We start from the raw sequence: 15,439 nt of genomic DNA on the forward strand, positions 1-15,439 counted from the left end.
AGGGAGGCTTGGTGCTGCATGCTAACAGCTCTACATCTTGATCGAAAGGCAACTCTAACCTAGAGTGACATAGCCCAAGCTGCCCACTGCTGCTGCTTGCTGGGTCTGGAACATGACCCCTTGGTTCTATTACATCTTTCACTGCCTAGGCTTAGCTGGCTTAAAAATTGTTTTGTAAAATGACCTTGAAATCATAGTTCTGAATGCCTCTTTGTCCTGAATGCTGAGATTAAAGGCATGTAATACCAGGCATGGGTTGAAACCTCTCCTTACATTTTTACAAGAGCTTTATAAATTTGGATTGTAGTTCATTCCAGATATTGTCAAGTTGACAATTGAGACCAATCATCACTGCTGTCAGACAGGAACTTTTCTTTGGACCTAATAGTTCTGGCCACTGGGGGTTCAAGGTTTCTGGGTATAGGGAGATGACACATAGGAATGGGGATAGGTTAGAAGTATGATGGGGTTCACAGGAGGGAGGAGACTGCACCAGAATCTGCTTATTTGGTCTCCTTGGAATTCGGGGAGACAGTGAAAGCAGGTTACACAAAAGGTTTGCAATAGAATTGAGAATTAGATTGGTAGTTGTGGTTCTCCAAAAACCGAAGGAGAGGGGAAGACATACAGGAAGTTTCTATTCTTACCTGTCAGTATTTTTCTGAGTTGTCAGTGAGTACAAGCTGGAGTTAGGGGCTCAAATTCAGCAAGGAGTTAGGAGGAGGGAGCTTAAAAATGAATTGTGTGTGGGACTTGCAGCAGATGTAGGCAGGCAGAAAGGAATGCCTGCTGGGGGTGGAGGCTGGGTAATGGCTGAGTTGGGGTAAGGGATGTTGGGGGAGAAGTTTTTGTGGTCCATTGGAGTTGGTGCATTACAGGAAACAAAAGCACAGCAGATTTCCTGCTATAAAGCTGGAAATGAGAAGGGGAAATAGTAAGTGGGGGAGCAAAGAGAGAGGTGTGGATATGCCTTTAGCCTTCTGATACCATAGAAAGAGTAGCACTTTGTTAGGTGTTAGGGAAGGTGCAGTCCTGGCATGAAGGCTGTGACAGAGCAAAGAGTGGGGGGAGGGAGGTTAGAAGGGAAAGATCTGTGGGATCCACAGGATATGGGAAGAATATAAGCTATTCACAGCATGATTCCTAACAGTAGCAACATTACAGTTATGAAGTAACCACAAAGTAATTTAATGATTCATTGGCCACAACATGGAGAACTGTATTAAGGGGGCACAGCATTAGGAAGTTAGAGAACCATTGGCCTAGGAAGTATGAATCTATAATGAATCAATACCTACTAATATAAAAACACATAAAAGATTTTTGCATGCCTTGAGCCACAAACACTTCTCTCCCAGAAGAAGTAGGATCCCCCTCCCCCAACTTTGGCCTGCTCTTCTCAGTTGTCATAAGAGCATGATGTTGGAGTTCTCATTTGCCAACATTAAACTCCAAGAAAGAAACCAGGTGTTTCTAATACTGGAAGGACAGTGAGGGGGCTGCACAAACACCTACAGCTGAGCTTTGCTGATTGGACTACACGTGACTACTCTGAACATAAACATCTCCAGAAAGCACAGACTGATTTGAAAAGTTTTATTCATATTATATTTTATTTGGTTAAGGTTTTATCTACAGAGTTGTTTGTGGCCATAGGGACCAGAAGAGGGTCTCAGATCCTCTGAATCACCACTTACAGGTGGTTGAAAACTCCCCTGTGTGTGCTTGTTACTTAGAGTTCTTTGAGGGAGTGGTAATTGTTATGCAGCTGAGTTCCTACAAACTGAGTCTTTAAAAAGAAAGTCTTCATTGTCTTTCCTTCTCTGATGAGTAAACACTCATGTTTGATTTCTCCTTTTCTCTGGCCCCAATCATCTGACAAAAACCATAAAGAACATCAACAGGGTAGATGTCAGGTTGGGTGTCCCACACAGCAGTGCTGCCCTCCCCCCACCAGCCATTCTAACATACTACAGCTGTTTCAGATCCTGAGCCACCATGGTGCCTTTCCTGATTCATTATAAATGCTTCCAAAATACCATTCTCTAACCAGAAGTCATTGGTAACCTCACTGGTTGTTGATGTTGGAAGAGAGATGTAGGTCATAGCTGGCTAGCTCCTGAGAGGACTTTAGGCTCCAAGAAAGAACAGTGTGCAGAAGCCAGGGAGTGGAACGCTTCAGCCACCAAGTGGGGTTGTGACTCCACCATTGACTTCCACCCTGAGGTCTCAGAGACCTCAGAAGCATGGACTGAAATGAAATCCAGGGCCTGAGCCTTCAGTTGCTCTATGCTGTGGAGGTCAGCCAGGATGAGAGTGTTTGCAGCATTCTCCACAGACAGATTCCTGTAGAGGGCATCTTCACACATGGCCATCAAGCCCTCCAGACCATACTCGTCAGCAGCTGCCAGCACACCAATGGCCATGGAGTAGCTGTGGAGTTGTGGCATCTTCCCAGTGTAAATGAAGCTCATCATCTCCTTGAAGACTTGGGGATCCATGTCTTGGATCTCAACTTGATTCGTTAGGCTTTCCTTCATTTCATGTTCAAACATGGCTCTGAAAACTGGAGAACGAGCTGCTAGGATGGCCTTGTGAGCCCTGAATTCATGGCCACCTACCACCAGGCAGCAGTCTGTGAAGAGGGACTTCTCCCACAGCTCTCCTAGGTCATCTTTCAACCTGTGCCTTGAATCCTTGATTGCAGGTTTCATGTTCTGTCCAGGTATACTAAAGAAATCTCCTACTATGCTCACCTTGCAGCAGAGGGTGAGCTGGTCTTCAGGGAGAAGCCAATTTGGATTGCAGAGGAGGGGATCTTGAAGGATAAACTTTTTGAATCCCCTTTGTTGGTGTTGCAGAAAGCTTACAACCTTGGGGCTCTTCATACATTGAAATTTCTCTCCTTGGCAATTTACGATCCAGAAGTCGAACTTTGCCCAAACTGGGCTCTCTGGATGGCTGAGCATCACCAGGAAAACTGACAGGTAATCTTTGCTTTCTTCATCAACACCATTTGGGTATACTCTCAAACACCAATTCACTTCCTCATTGGCCTTTAATGAGAACACTGGGCTTGTAATCCTGTTCCTAATTCCCCCCATGCAAAATGAAAAGTTGCTAATGGTCCACTCGTAGCAGAATTTCTGAACACTGATATGTGTGGAGCCCCAGCTCGTGGCTTCCAGGTCCCCTGACACCTCTGCTGGAGGTAGTTTGGGTTTTAAAGTTGATCTGAAAAGAACTATATGTTATTTACCCTTCATCCTCTTGGATACAATTATAGATACACTTTAAATTTTAGTTTCAATTTGTCCTAAATTCATTCTCTCTCCTTCTCCCCTTCTCTCTCAGCCCCCCCCCCCTCGCTCGCTCGTGTTTGATTATTGAATCTTAGGTCAATGATAACTAGTTTTGGCTATTCTATTCAACTTTGGAAGAGTTTGGAAATTTTTATACACTCTTATTTTAAGTGTGCTGTATTAGTCAGGGTCCTGTAGAGAACATACAAAATGAATTTCTCTATATAAATAGAAAGAGGATATATGAAAATAACCTACAGATGAGGTCCAGCTAATATAACAAGGCTAAAACCAGTACTTACTTAGTCCACGAGGTTTGAAGTCTCAGGAGTTCTTCAGTATATACTGGAAGTCTGAAGAATTCGGACCTAATGTCAGTGAAGAAATGGGTTTGCTAGGAAGATGAGAGGGAGCATTCAGAGACACCAAACTTCCCTCATCTATGTGCTTATATAGGCCTCCAACAGAAGGTGTGGCCCACTTAAGGCTGTGTCTTCTAGTCTCCAGATCTGGATTAAAGGTGTGTGTTTCCTGCCTCAAGAGTTAGATTAAAGGTGTGTGTTTTTCTCTATTTGATCGGGATCTATCTACTTCAATTTAAGCAAAAAAAAAAAAATTTAAAAGATGAGCCCTCCAGTTATTTATGTTACTAAAGGCCACAGGTAATACAGACAGGAAGAATAGCCATCACCAGGGTACTTTGCACACTGGGGTCAATGTTTCATAAATACAGGGATCATGTCAATCTCTGTACAGCTATTGCTTACCCTTGTGCTGGTCTTACACTGATTCCTGCCATAAACATGATCAGGGAATGTGTGTTTCCCTTAACTGGTCAGAAATCTGAGTGTTCACAAGATGGAGGACAGGTTGAAGAGCTCCTATATGGTGGACAAGGAAGCAGATCCCAGAGCCTCTGAAATGGGCTTTCTTTTTTCTTGTGTGTTATTACATTTAGACCCACAGACCTTGTTTTGACTCCTCCCCATTTGGTTGGTGGTCTAGTACTTCCCCTCAGAAAATCCTCCTTAGAAATCCTTTTTAAGAACCACTTAATGGTGTGACTTAGGAATATCCTAAATGCTTCTCAGTTCATCACTTTAATTGGCAGGATTCAGCTTCTCAATACCTCTTACACTGCATTCTCTACTGGTGAGTTCTGTGCTTTTCAGACTTGGACTGCATGCTTGGGGTACAGAGCTAAACAAAGAATTCTCAACTGAGGAAACTCGAATGGCTGAGAAGCACCTTAAGAAATGCTCAACATCCTTAGTCATCAGGGAAATGCAAATCAAAACAACCCTGAGATACCACCTCACACCAGTCAGAATGGCTAAGATCAAACACTCAGGTGATAGTAGATACTGGTGAGGATGTGGAGAAAGAGAAACACTCCTCCATTGTTGGTGGGATTGCAAGCTGGTACAACCACTCTGGAAATCAGTCTGGGGGTTCCTTAGAAAACTGGACATAGCATTACCTGAGGACCCAGCTATACCACTCCTGGTCATATACCCAGAAGGGGCTCCAACATGTAACAAGGACACGTGCTCCCCTATGTTCATAGCAGCCTTATTTATAATAGCCAGAAGCTGGAAAATACCCAGATGCCCTTCAACAGCGGAATAGATACAAAAAAATGTGGTACATTTACACAATGGAGTATTACTCAGCTATTAAAAATAATGAATTCGAGAAATTCTTAGGTAAATGGATGGAACTAGAAAATATCATCCTGAGTGAGGTAACCCAATCACAAAAGAACACACATGGTATTTACTCACTGATAAGCAAATATTAGCCCCAAAACTTGAAATAGCCAAGACTCAACTCACAGACCACATGAGCTCATGAAGAAGGAAGACCAAGTGTGGATGCTGTGGTCCTATTTAGAAGGAGTAACAAAATACTCAAGGGAGCAAATATGGAGACAAAATGTGGGACAGAAACTGAAGGAAGGGCTTTCTGGAGACCATTCCACCTGGGTATTTATTCCATGTGTAGTCATCAAAGGTAGACACTGATGTGGATGTTAGGAAGTGCCTGCTGACAGGAGCCTGATATAGCTGTCTCCTTAGAGATCTGCCAAAGTCTGACATATCCAGAGACAGATGCTCACAGCTAACCACTGATATGATCAAAGGGTTCCCAATGGAGAAGTTAGAGAGAAGACTGAAGGTGCTGAAATGGTTGGTGGCCCCATGAGGAGAACAACAATACCAACCAACCAGAGCTCCCCAGGGTCTAAACCACCAGCCTGGGAGCACATAGGGTAGGACCTATGACTCCATATGTATATGTAGAGGAGGATGGCCTTGTTGGGCATAGGTGGGAGAGGAGATCCTTGGTCCCATGAAGGCTGAATATGGAGTGTGGGGGAGAATTTGAGGGTGGGGAGATGGTAGTGGTGGGTAGGTGGAGGCACATCTTCATAGAAGCAGGAGGAGGAAGAATGGGATAGGAGGTTCCTGGATGGTGGGGAAATGGGGTAAGGGGGATAAAATATGAATTGTAAATATAATAGCTAATAAAAAAAAGAAAATGTATGATAATCTTGTTATAGATGTGACATTTTTATGTGTGCTGAAGCAAAGAGGAATTAAAGTATTAAGTGTTAAAAAAGAACTTGATGAAGAGTCGCTGATGTGAATACTAGAAATAAGTCTGCAGGAGGGATCAAAAATCAGAGCCAGTTGATTGATTTATCCTGAGGGATCAGCACATTGGAGTCAGACAAACAGGGGAGCTGGGAGTGGCTGAGCTGATTGAATCACTGCAGTTATTTCTGTGTCCTTTAAATTGTTTTTCTAAGACTTGAAGAACTGGAGACATGAGAGATGTAGGCAGAGTTTTCACCTCACTTTACATAAGGGCAGTATTAATAGACCCTAATGTTTGATATCTCTTGAATATATGCTGCAGCCCTTAGAAAACAGCAAAATCTCTCCCTTGTCAGGAAAGGCAGAAAAAGTATGGCGGTTCCAAGTCTGAAGAGGACAGAACTCACCAGTGGAGGATGCAGATTATGAGGCATTGATAAGCTGAATCCTGCCAATGAAAGAGATTGAATTGAGAACCATTTAGGATATTCCTTAAGTGGCTAGGAAAAAGGAAGTCTAAGGAGAATTTCCTGAGGGGAAGTACTAGACCATAAACCAAATTGGGAGGGGTCACCACAAGGTCTGTGGGTGTGATCTGAGTAACACACTAGAAAGAAGAAAGCTGTCTTCAGAGGGTTGGGGTTCTGTTTCCTGCCCACCATATAGGAGCTCTTCCACATGCCTTCCATTTTGTGAACACTCAGACTTCTGACAAGTTAAGGAAAATACCACTTCCCTGATCATGTTTATGTCAGGTATCCATGTAAGACCAGCAGATGGGTAAATGATAGCTATTCAGAGATTGACATGATCCTTTCATTTATGGAAGATTGACCCCAGTAAGCAAAGTACACTGGTGATGGCTATTCTTTCTGTCTTGACTACCTGTGGACTTAAGTAATGTACAAGAATGGAGAGCATGCCTTTTAAAATTATTTTGCTTAAGTTGAAGTAGATAGATCCAGTTCAAATACAGACTCTTTGAGTAGAAAAACACAGACCTTTAATCAGAGTCTTGAGGCAGGAAAACACACACCTTTAATCCAGATCTTGAGACTAGAAGACACACCCTTAACTTGGCCACACCTTCTGCTGGTGGTCTATATAAGAACATAGAAGAAGGAAGCTTTGTGTGTTTTCCTGTTTGCTCTCATCTTAGTAGCAAGTCCACTTCTCCTTGGCATTAGAACCTACTTCTTCAGAATTCCTGTATATACTGAAGAATCCTTGGTTCATCAAATGTTGTGGTCTAATTGCAAGCTTTAGCCATTGTTATATCAGCTGGATCTCATCCTACAGGTTTTTCTCATACACACCTTCTCTTTATGTAGAGAAATTGATTGTGTACATTTTCTACAGGACCCTGACTAATACAACACACCTGTCGCAGCCCAAGCTGCTGCTCCAGTCCTCAGGTCAGGGTCTAGCAAGAGAGACAGTGGGGATGAAGAGGAAGAGACTCCAAGAATGGAGACAAGACAGAGGATCTGATCAAGTCTTGTTTATTGAAGGGAAATCGGGGTATTTATATGCTTTTGCCATGTGCCTTGTAGGCGTGGATACCACGTGCACCTTGCAGGTGTGGATACTGTGTGCAACTTACAGGTGTGGATACCATGGATAGCATGGATAGCATGTGCACAGTGGGCCTTGCAGGCATGGATAACATTTGCACCTTGTAGCTGGGGCACTAAACAGCAAAACAAGATATGTGGGAAAAACAAGATATTTATCAGCATGTGCTCAGCTGTTGTGGGCTGTTGAAAAACAAGTTTCTTCTCCAGGTATGTGGTTTCAGATGGCTGCAAAGATGATAGCAACTTTCTCCTAGAAGTTGGCTCCCAACACACACCTGAAATGAGAATGTACAAATTTTTCCAAACTCTTCTAATGTTGGGAAGAAGGGAGGGAGGGAGGGAGGGAAGGAGAGAGAGAGAGAGAGAGAGAGAGAGAGAGAGAGAGAGAGAGAGAGAGAGATTTACAGTGACTATGGGTCTGTATTGTTTCCTGTAAAACAAATATTGAAGCCTAGAGCAAAAATTGCATAGAAAAAAGCACCATAGAATGGCCTGTTTAGGAGAAACTGAAACAAAAATCTAAGCAGTATCTATAATTGTATCCTACAGGGTGAAGAGTAAGTAACTTCTACTTCTTCTCAGATCAAATTTAACCTCAAAAATAACTCCAGCAGAAATGTCAGGGGATCTGAAAGACACAACCTGGGGCTACACCCATATCACTGTTCAGAAATTATGCTACGAATGGACCATTATTAACTTTTCATTTTGCGTGGAGGGAATTTAGAAAAGGATTACAAGTCCAGTGTTCTCAATAGAGTACAAAGACAAAGTAGCATGGTGTTTGAGAGTACTTCCAAACAGGGGTGACAAAGAAAGAAAAGATTACCTGTCAGTTTACCTGGTGTTGCTCAGCTGTCCAGAGATCCCAGTTTGGGCAAAGTTCCAGGTGTGGATAATAAATGCCCAAGGAGAGAAATATCAGAGTATGAAGAGACCTACTGTGGTAAGCTTTCTGAAAAACCAACACAGGGGATTTTAAAAGCTCATCCTTTGAGATTTTCTCCTCTCTCATCCGTATTGCCTTCTCCCTGAAGACCAGCTCACCCTCTGCTGCAAGGTGAACATAGTAGAAGCCTTCTTCAGCATTCCTGGATAGAACATGACACCTGCAATCCAGGATCCAAGGCATGTGTTGACAGATGACCTAGGGGACCTGTGGGAGAATTCCCTGTTCACAGACTGCTGCCTATTGGTAGGTGGCCATGAATTTAGGGCTCACAAGGCCATCCTAGCAGCTTGCTCTCCAGTTTTCAGAGCCATGTTTGAACATGAAATGAAAGAGAGCACTAATGAACCACATTGAGATCTGTCTGTCACTATCAGTGTCTGAGGACCACCATGCAATTTAAACTGGAGTAGCGTTTCCCTTGCAAACTTAGGTGCCTTTGATTTGGTGCATACATGGTAAGAACTGAAATGTCAGCTTGGGGCCTTTTTCCTTTGATGAGTATGTCCTGGCTTTACCTACCTATCTTTTCTGATTAGTTTTTAGTTAAAATCTATTTGGTTATATCTTAAAATGTCTACAACAGATAGCATAGGCCAGAGAGTGCGTGCTCACCATTGTGTGGCTGACAAGGCACAGCAGCTGTGGTGTGAGTGGTGAGTTCCGGCCTTCGCCATCCCCTCACTTACAAGCAGCCTTGCCATGCTCCCCGCGCTCCCCCCGCCCCCCCCCCACATACACCACACCTCATCTAGCCTCAGAGAGAACACCCCCCTGCCATGCGGTTAGTCTACATAGGATGCCTGAGCTACAACTTCAGCTAGAAAAACATTCAGCTCTTTTTCAGTGGCTACGGCTGTCTCTTCGACACAGCCGTTTAGGAGCTGAACAGTAAGAGAGTGGCATGATCATAGAGCATGCTTAGGACCTGCACCAGGATTGAGATGACAACCACTACAGAAGCTGCAGTGGTGGAGGTGGATACAGTAGTCAGAGAACTTCTGGCAAAGACAAATATGGACCAACTGTTCATACAGAATACAGGCTTATTGTAGAAAATCTGTCTAGTCTTTGCAGTTGGCAAGACTTAAAGAATTTCATGCGGCAAGCAGAAGTGACTTATGCAGATGCTCACACAGAACAAACAACTGAGGTTGTAATTGAAGTTAGATCCTTCTCTGACATGAAGCGTGCTTTGGATAAACTGGATGGCACAGAAATAAGTGGCAGAAATACTAGGCTTATTGAAGATAAGCCAGGGACAAGCCAAAGGCACTCACTCTGGAAGTAGACTCAGATCACGGTGTAGAAGATCTCAGAGTAGGAGTCGCAGAAGCAGCTGCAGTAGATCTCGAAATATCTCAAAAAGTCCCTCCCGACCTAGGTCTTGGAGCAAAGGTCAATCCCAAACTTGCTCAAAAGGCAGGAAATCCAGATCAAAGAGCAAATCTAAGCCCAAGTCTGATCGGGGTTCCCATTCACACTCAAGAAGCAGATCTAAGGATAAGTATGAGAAGTCACTAGGTAGGTCACCTTCTCTGTCCCCCAAAGGAAATGGAAAGGGATCCATAAACTCAAAGTCCAGATCCCGGAGACTGTCTTGATCCCGTTTGCCTCTGCCTGCTCCACCCTCAAAGATTTGTTCTGTATCCCCTCTACCAAAGAACGTCAAGGTCCACTTCTAGAACTCGCTCAAGGTCCAGATCAAGTTCCAGAGATTAACCCTGAACTCTAGGGTTTTGCACACTATAACAGAGCACTTTCCTACTTGTTTAGGCAGTTACTCTTCCGAGTTTGTACTCTGCCTCTTCTTCAAGAGGATTTCCTGAAAGGAGAACAAGGAATTTGATTTGTGGCCAAATTTAATGAGAAAAAGATGAGGTTCTAAAATGGTGGTATGAAGCCCTCTCTCTTTGTAGAATTAAGATAATTTTGATTTTGTAGCCTTTGAGCTAAAATAACTTTTAAAAAAGATTAAGCTCATTTAGATTTTTTTAAAGTATTGCAGCAGGATCTGCTGCAGGGTTCCATTTTGTTTTGCTTATTTTTAAATTAACTGTTCAAGCTTTGGGTAGTGCAGGCTTTAGAGGGAGAACCCAATTTTTCAATTATGTTGGCTTTTTATAAAGGTTGAGTTATGTAAGATTTAAATGAAAGTTTGCTACCAAACATGATTGCCTTCTTGATTCCCTTTAAGTGTTGATACCTGCCATTTGTAGGGACAGTGCAAATTCTACATGAGGGTAAAACCATGAGTGTAAGACCAGCGATAAATTGTTCAGTTTGGCTAATCTTATTTTGTGCTGTTAATCAAATCTTTTGTCTACCCCTTTAATAAGTTGAGTTAAAAGTAAAAAGGGCTTTGTAGTTAGTACCACAAAATAAATAAAAGAAACTAAAGGATTACAATTTGAACTCTTCAAGAAGTAGGTCCTAGTGCTTGGGATCTTGTTATCCTGTGCTCCGGAAATGGAATTAGTGTAATTAGTGTTAGTGTATGATTTGGTGTTCTTTAATGCTTTGAAAAACAGAAGTAGCCTTCCTTTACAGTTAGAAATTTAGTTATTTTTCAACCCCATCAGAAATTCAGAATGACTGAGTTAACTATAATTGTGGGAAGCACAAATCGTAGTTTCTAAAACTTAGCCAATTTATAGAGACCTCTGAACACCTGGACACTCGCTCTACTTCAAAACGTTGGAGTATCTGTTCTTCTGCCTTCTGGCTCAGGATCTTCTGACAGACCTTAGTGCTGCAGAATTATTAAGGGCTGATTACTCTGTCTAGGCAGATATAATCAGTCGACTATTTTGCAAGTGTGTCCTTTTCTGAACAGTAATTTGTCTGTAGAAGAAAAGTGGCAATTGTTGCCTAGTGGCTGTCTCACCACAACTGGAGTCCTCATTCTTTAGTAAAGGTGTGGATGGATTGGCTCAGGTATAATACCTTCCTCAGCTGTTATTATATAATCTAGAAAAAGTTGGATTATAGATTGTAATGTAGAGTTAGTTTATAGGGCTAAATAATCAGGGGACATGCAATAAAGCAAGGCTGAGTGGAAAAACAGAGGTTCAAGGGCCTAGGTAGGTGAGGGTAACTGGGAATACTTTAGAACAGGGAAAGGGGAATGCTTTCAAGACATTTATCCTGTTACAAAATCTTAAAGACTAATTCTAGGAATACAGTGTCAAATAAAGCTACTGCTTTAGGCATCTTTTCTTTGATGTGTTGTTTAGAAGTTTATAAGAAATAGGTTTATTTTTCCAGTATAAATTTCAGAATTTAAAGAAAATTGTGTCTGGTTATAGTTTACTATTTTACCTACTTAAAAGCAAATATAATGGCTCTTTAAGAATTGAGTTTGACCAAAGTTCTCTTTGTTTTCTGGGAAAAGTACATAAAAGCTTTCTGATCCACAGACTTTTAATGGGGGGGGGGAATGAAGACTAATAGTAAAATTTGAGTTTCTGACTTCATGCAACTTCAGCAGGGCTTGCCTTCTGTTAATGTGGTAGTACATGACAGAGGCAGTAGACTACTTTTTAGCTTCCCTAATATAATGAATAGGTAAACGCCAATACCCTTACAATTTTTCTAGTGGGGACAAAGGGCATTTTATTAAAAATCTAGGCTTTTATACCTGTAGACCCTAGTTATTAAATGCATGCACTAAACAAAACAAACAACTACATTTAAAGGATTGGCCTTAGCAGAATTGACTGACTTAAAGTGTTTTAGTTCTTTACTGATGAGTGAATTCAGTTCCCCACCAACTAACGAACATCATCTAAGAATTTCACCCTGCACACATTGGTTGGTGCCCTGGGTATAGATTATCAACAACACCAACTGATAAAAAAAGAACAAGAGAAGTGTGGAATATCTTGAGTCCTGTTGGATGTGATAGTATTTCTTGATATGTATTCCACAGTGGTTGACCAAGTGTTCCTGTGGGAGAAAGAAGCATGCTTTGTGTATATGCCCAACGGTGGTATTGGCAGATCTTGGGGTAAATTGATTTTTAACTCTCTGAGCAATCACCATAGTCATTTACATAGTGGCTATGAGAGTTTGCATCTCTTGTAGCAATGGAGGGCTGTTCTCCTGGGTGCACATCTTTGCTAGTGTGAGCTGTCCCTTGTTGTACAGACACTGGCCATTCTGTCAGACATAAGGTGGGATCTCAAAGTAGTTTTGATTTACATTTCTTTGATGACTAACAATTTTGAACATTTCTTTAAGTGATTCTTAGACATTTGAATTTTCTTTATTGTGAATTCTCTATATCTGTACCCATTTTAATTGGGTTGTTATTATATTAGCCCTCACTCAGATGTGGAATTGGTAAAATCTTTTCTCATTTTGTAAGCTGCTGCTTTGTCCAAATGACATTATCCTCTGCCTTACAGAAGTTTTTCAGTCTCATGAGGTCTCACTTACTACTTGTTGATCTTAGTGGTAACATTATCAATGTTCTGTTCAAAAAGACTTCTCCAGTACTAATGAATTCAAGGTTATTCTCTACATTCTTTTTTTTTCAGTATACGTGGTTTTATGTTGAGGTCTTTGATCCTGTTGAAATTGAGTTTGTACAGGGTAATAGGTTTGGATATATTTGCATTTTTCTACATACAGCCATCCAGTTTCAACAGTACAGTTTGTTAAAGAGGCTGTCTGTTGTTTGTTGTGTATTTCTGGCTATCTCTCTATCTATCTATCTATCTATCTATTTATTTAAAATACATTTCAGATTTTATCCCCTCAGCCAATTCCCCCCACTACACAGTAACGCCCTATCCCATCCCCCCTCCTGCCTCCACAACGGTGTGCCCTCACCTACCCTCCACTCCCTCCCCAGCACCCTCGAATTCCTCCCTGCTCGGTGTTCAGCCTTCATGGGACCAGGGATCTCCTCTCCCACCCATGCCCGACAAGGCTATCCTCCCCTAAGTATACAGCTGAACTCATGGGTGCCTCCCTTTGTGCTCCCAGGCTGGTGGTTTAGACCCTGGGGAGCTCTGGTTGGCTGGCACTGTTACTCTCCTAAACCAAAAATTAATTTCTGATACTTCTGTGGGTTTATGTCTGAGTCTTCAGTTTGGTTCCACTAAGCAACAAGTCTCTTTTTATACCAATTCCATGCTGTATTTTGGGTTCCCAAGCCAGATAATGGACAGTAGAGCATTACCCATATCCCGGACCTTGGGGTGGGGCATGACATGGTGGGGTGTAAGGGGATCACAAGAGCACAGCAGGAACGAAGCCACTCCCTACCCAAATCAGGCTTGTGCCTACTCAGCTGCATAGAGACAAAGACAAGTCATGATAAAGGCAGTATGTGTTCTATTTCCTTGACAGAGAACTGGCTTCTCAGGAATCATGGGATCAGCAGTCTACTAATCTAGCTGATAACTTTGGAAGGCCCCTATCCCCACTGCAGCACTTCTTCCCTTTTTACTTCCCTCCCACAAATGCCCCACCCCAACTCCAGCTATATAAGCTAGACCCATTATTTCACTAAACTAGCTGACTTTGATACCTGCTGTAGTCATTGTCTCCCAAGACCCAGTTCCCCAGTCATCCAGATCAAGAGCTAGATGAACGAAAATTGACTCCTATGAAGGCAAACAGCACTGAAATCTGTTGCTTATAATTTTAGAAATCTATGATAGCTCTAGCTATGCTCTGGAATCCATAGCCACCCTTTCTTCCTTGCCCTGTGCAGAAAATGGCCATCTGGCCCTGGTTCCCTCTGCAGACTTGCTAAGGCACCCAAACACGTTCTTCCATGAATACCTGGAGCTAGTACTCTTGTTCTACATGTCATACATATCCCACCATCCCGGTGCTGTTCTGCAGACCATCAATGTCCCTACCACAGTTTTGCCCTCTCTCTTGCCCACATAAATCTTCACAAATGGAAAACACCAGACAGCCTTAACATTTAATACCAGCCAGATTTGTATTGGTGAATCTCCAACCTCAATATGCCCATGCAAAGAACACACAACTCAGTTATATTTATCTCCTGCATGCCTAGATTGGGCAGATTTCCCACTACACCACTCTCTTCCCAAGCTGTGAGATCCTTGCTACTTGTGGCTCCTCTATGCTATGTAGTTCTGCTCCGTCTTCCACCTCCTCTTCCTCCATTTCCTCTTTCTCTGTTCCTCCTTCTAATCTTCCTTTTTTCTTCCTCTCTCCTTCTCTAAAACTTCTAGCCCCGCCTTTCCCTTCCACTGCCCAATCACAGGCTCTAGTCTTTATGTCACCAGTTAAAATGAGGAGCACATTCACATAGAATCACCTGAGTAAGAGACCTGCTCTTCCTCCGGGATAGGATTAGCATCAAAATACAAACACCAAGGCAATCCATGAAAGGATTCCATAAACACATTCCATCTTTCTAATTCATATCAGATTTTATTAGGATATAGTTTTGTCTAAAGAGCTGGTTTTGGCCACTGTCTTAGGGTTTTACTGCTGTTAACAGACACCTTGACTAAGGAAACTCCTATATGGACAGCATTTAATTGGGGCTGGCTTACAGGTTCAGAAGTTCAGTCCATTATCATCAAGGCTGGAACATGGCAACCTCCAAGCAAGCATGGTACAGGAGGAGCAGAGAGTTCTACACCTTCATCTGAAATCTTCCAGGAGAAGACTGGCTTACAGGGAGCTAAAATGAGGGTCTTAAAGCCCACGCCCACAGTGACACACTTCCTCCAAGGCCATACCTACTCCAACAAGGCCACCCCTCAAGGTACACTTCCTGGGCCAAACATATCCAAACCATCATAGCTATGGAGACCAGAAGAAGGCCTCAGATCCTCTGGATCACCAGTTACAGATGGTTGAGAACTCTCCTGTTTATGCTGGAAACTTCTCAAGGGTTCTCTAAGAAAGTGACAATTGATTTTTCCAGTTGAATTCTCTTTCTAGTTTCCCAAAACTAAGTGACTTAGTCAGGGTTTCATTGCTGTGAAGAGACACCATGACCAAGGTAACTTT

The 15,439-nt window shown here is 42.5% G+C and overlaps 1 protein-coding gene and 1 pseudogene across 1 annotated transcript; one reads left to right on the top strand and one right to left on the bottom strand.

The window, feature by feature from the left end:
* Positions 1-2,102: 2,102 nt before the first annotated feature.
* Positions 2,103-9,105, bottom strand: LOC117707385 (TD and POZ domain-containing protein 1-like). Its single transcript, XM_034500812.1, has 3 exons — positions 9,044-9,105; positions 8,422-8,588; positions 2,103-3,205 (listed from the first exon to the last, which is right to left on the bottom strand). The coding sequence occupies exons 1-3, from the start codon at positions 9,103-9,105 to the stop codon at positions 2,103-2,105; spliced, it is 1,332 nt and encodes a 443-aa protein (XP_034356703.1).
* Positions 9,106-9,207: 102 nt separating this feature from the next.
* On the top strand, positions 9,208-10,387 carry LOC117707750 (serine/arginine-rich splicing factor 6 pseudogene; annotated as a pseudogene).
* The last annotated feature ends 5,052 nt before the right edge of the window (positions 10,388-15,439 follow it).

This window comes from Arvicanthis niloticus, chromosome 4, assembly GCF_011762505.2.
Source record: "Arvicanthis niloticus isolate mArvNil1 chromosome 4, mArvNil1.pat.X, whole genome shotgun sequence".
Lineage (NCBI taxonomy): Eukaryota > Metazoa > Chordata > Mammalia > Rodentia > Muridae > Arvicanthis > Arvicanthis niloticus.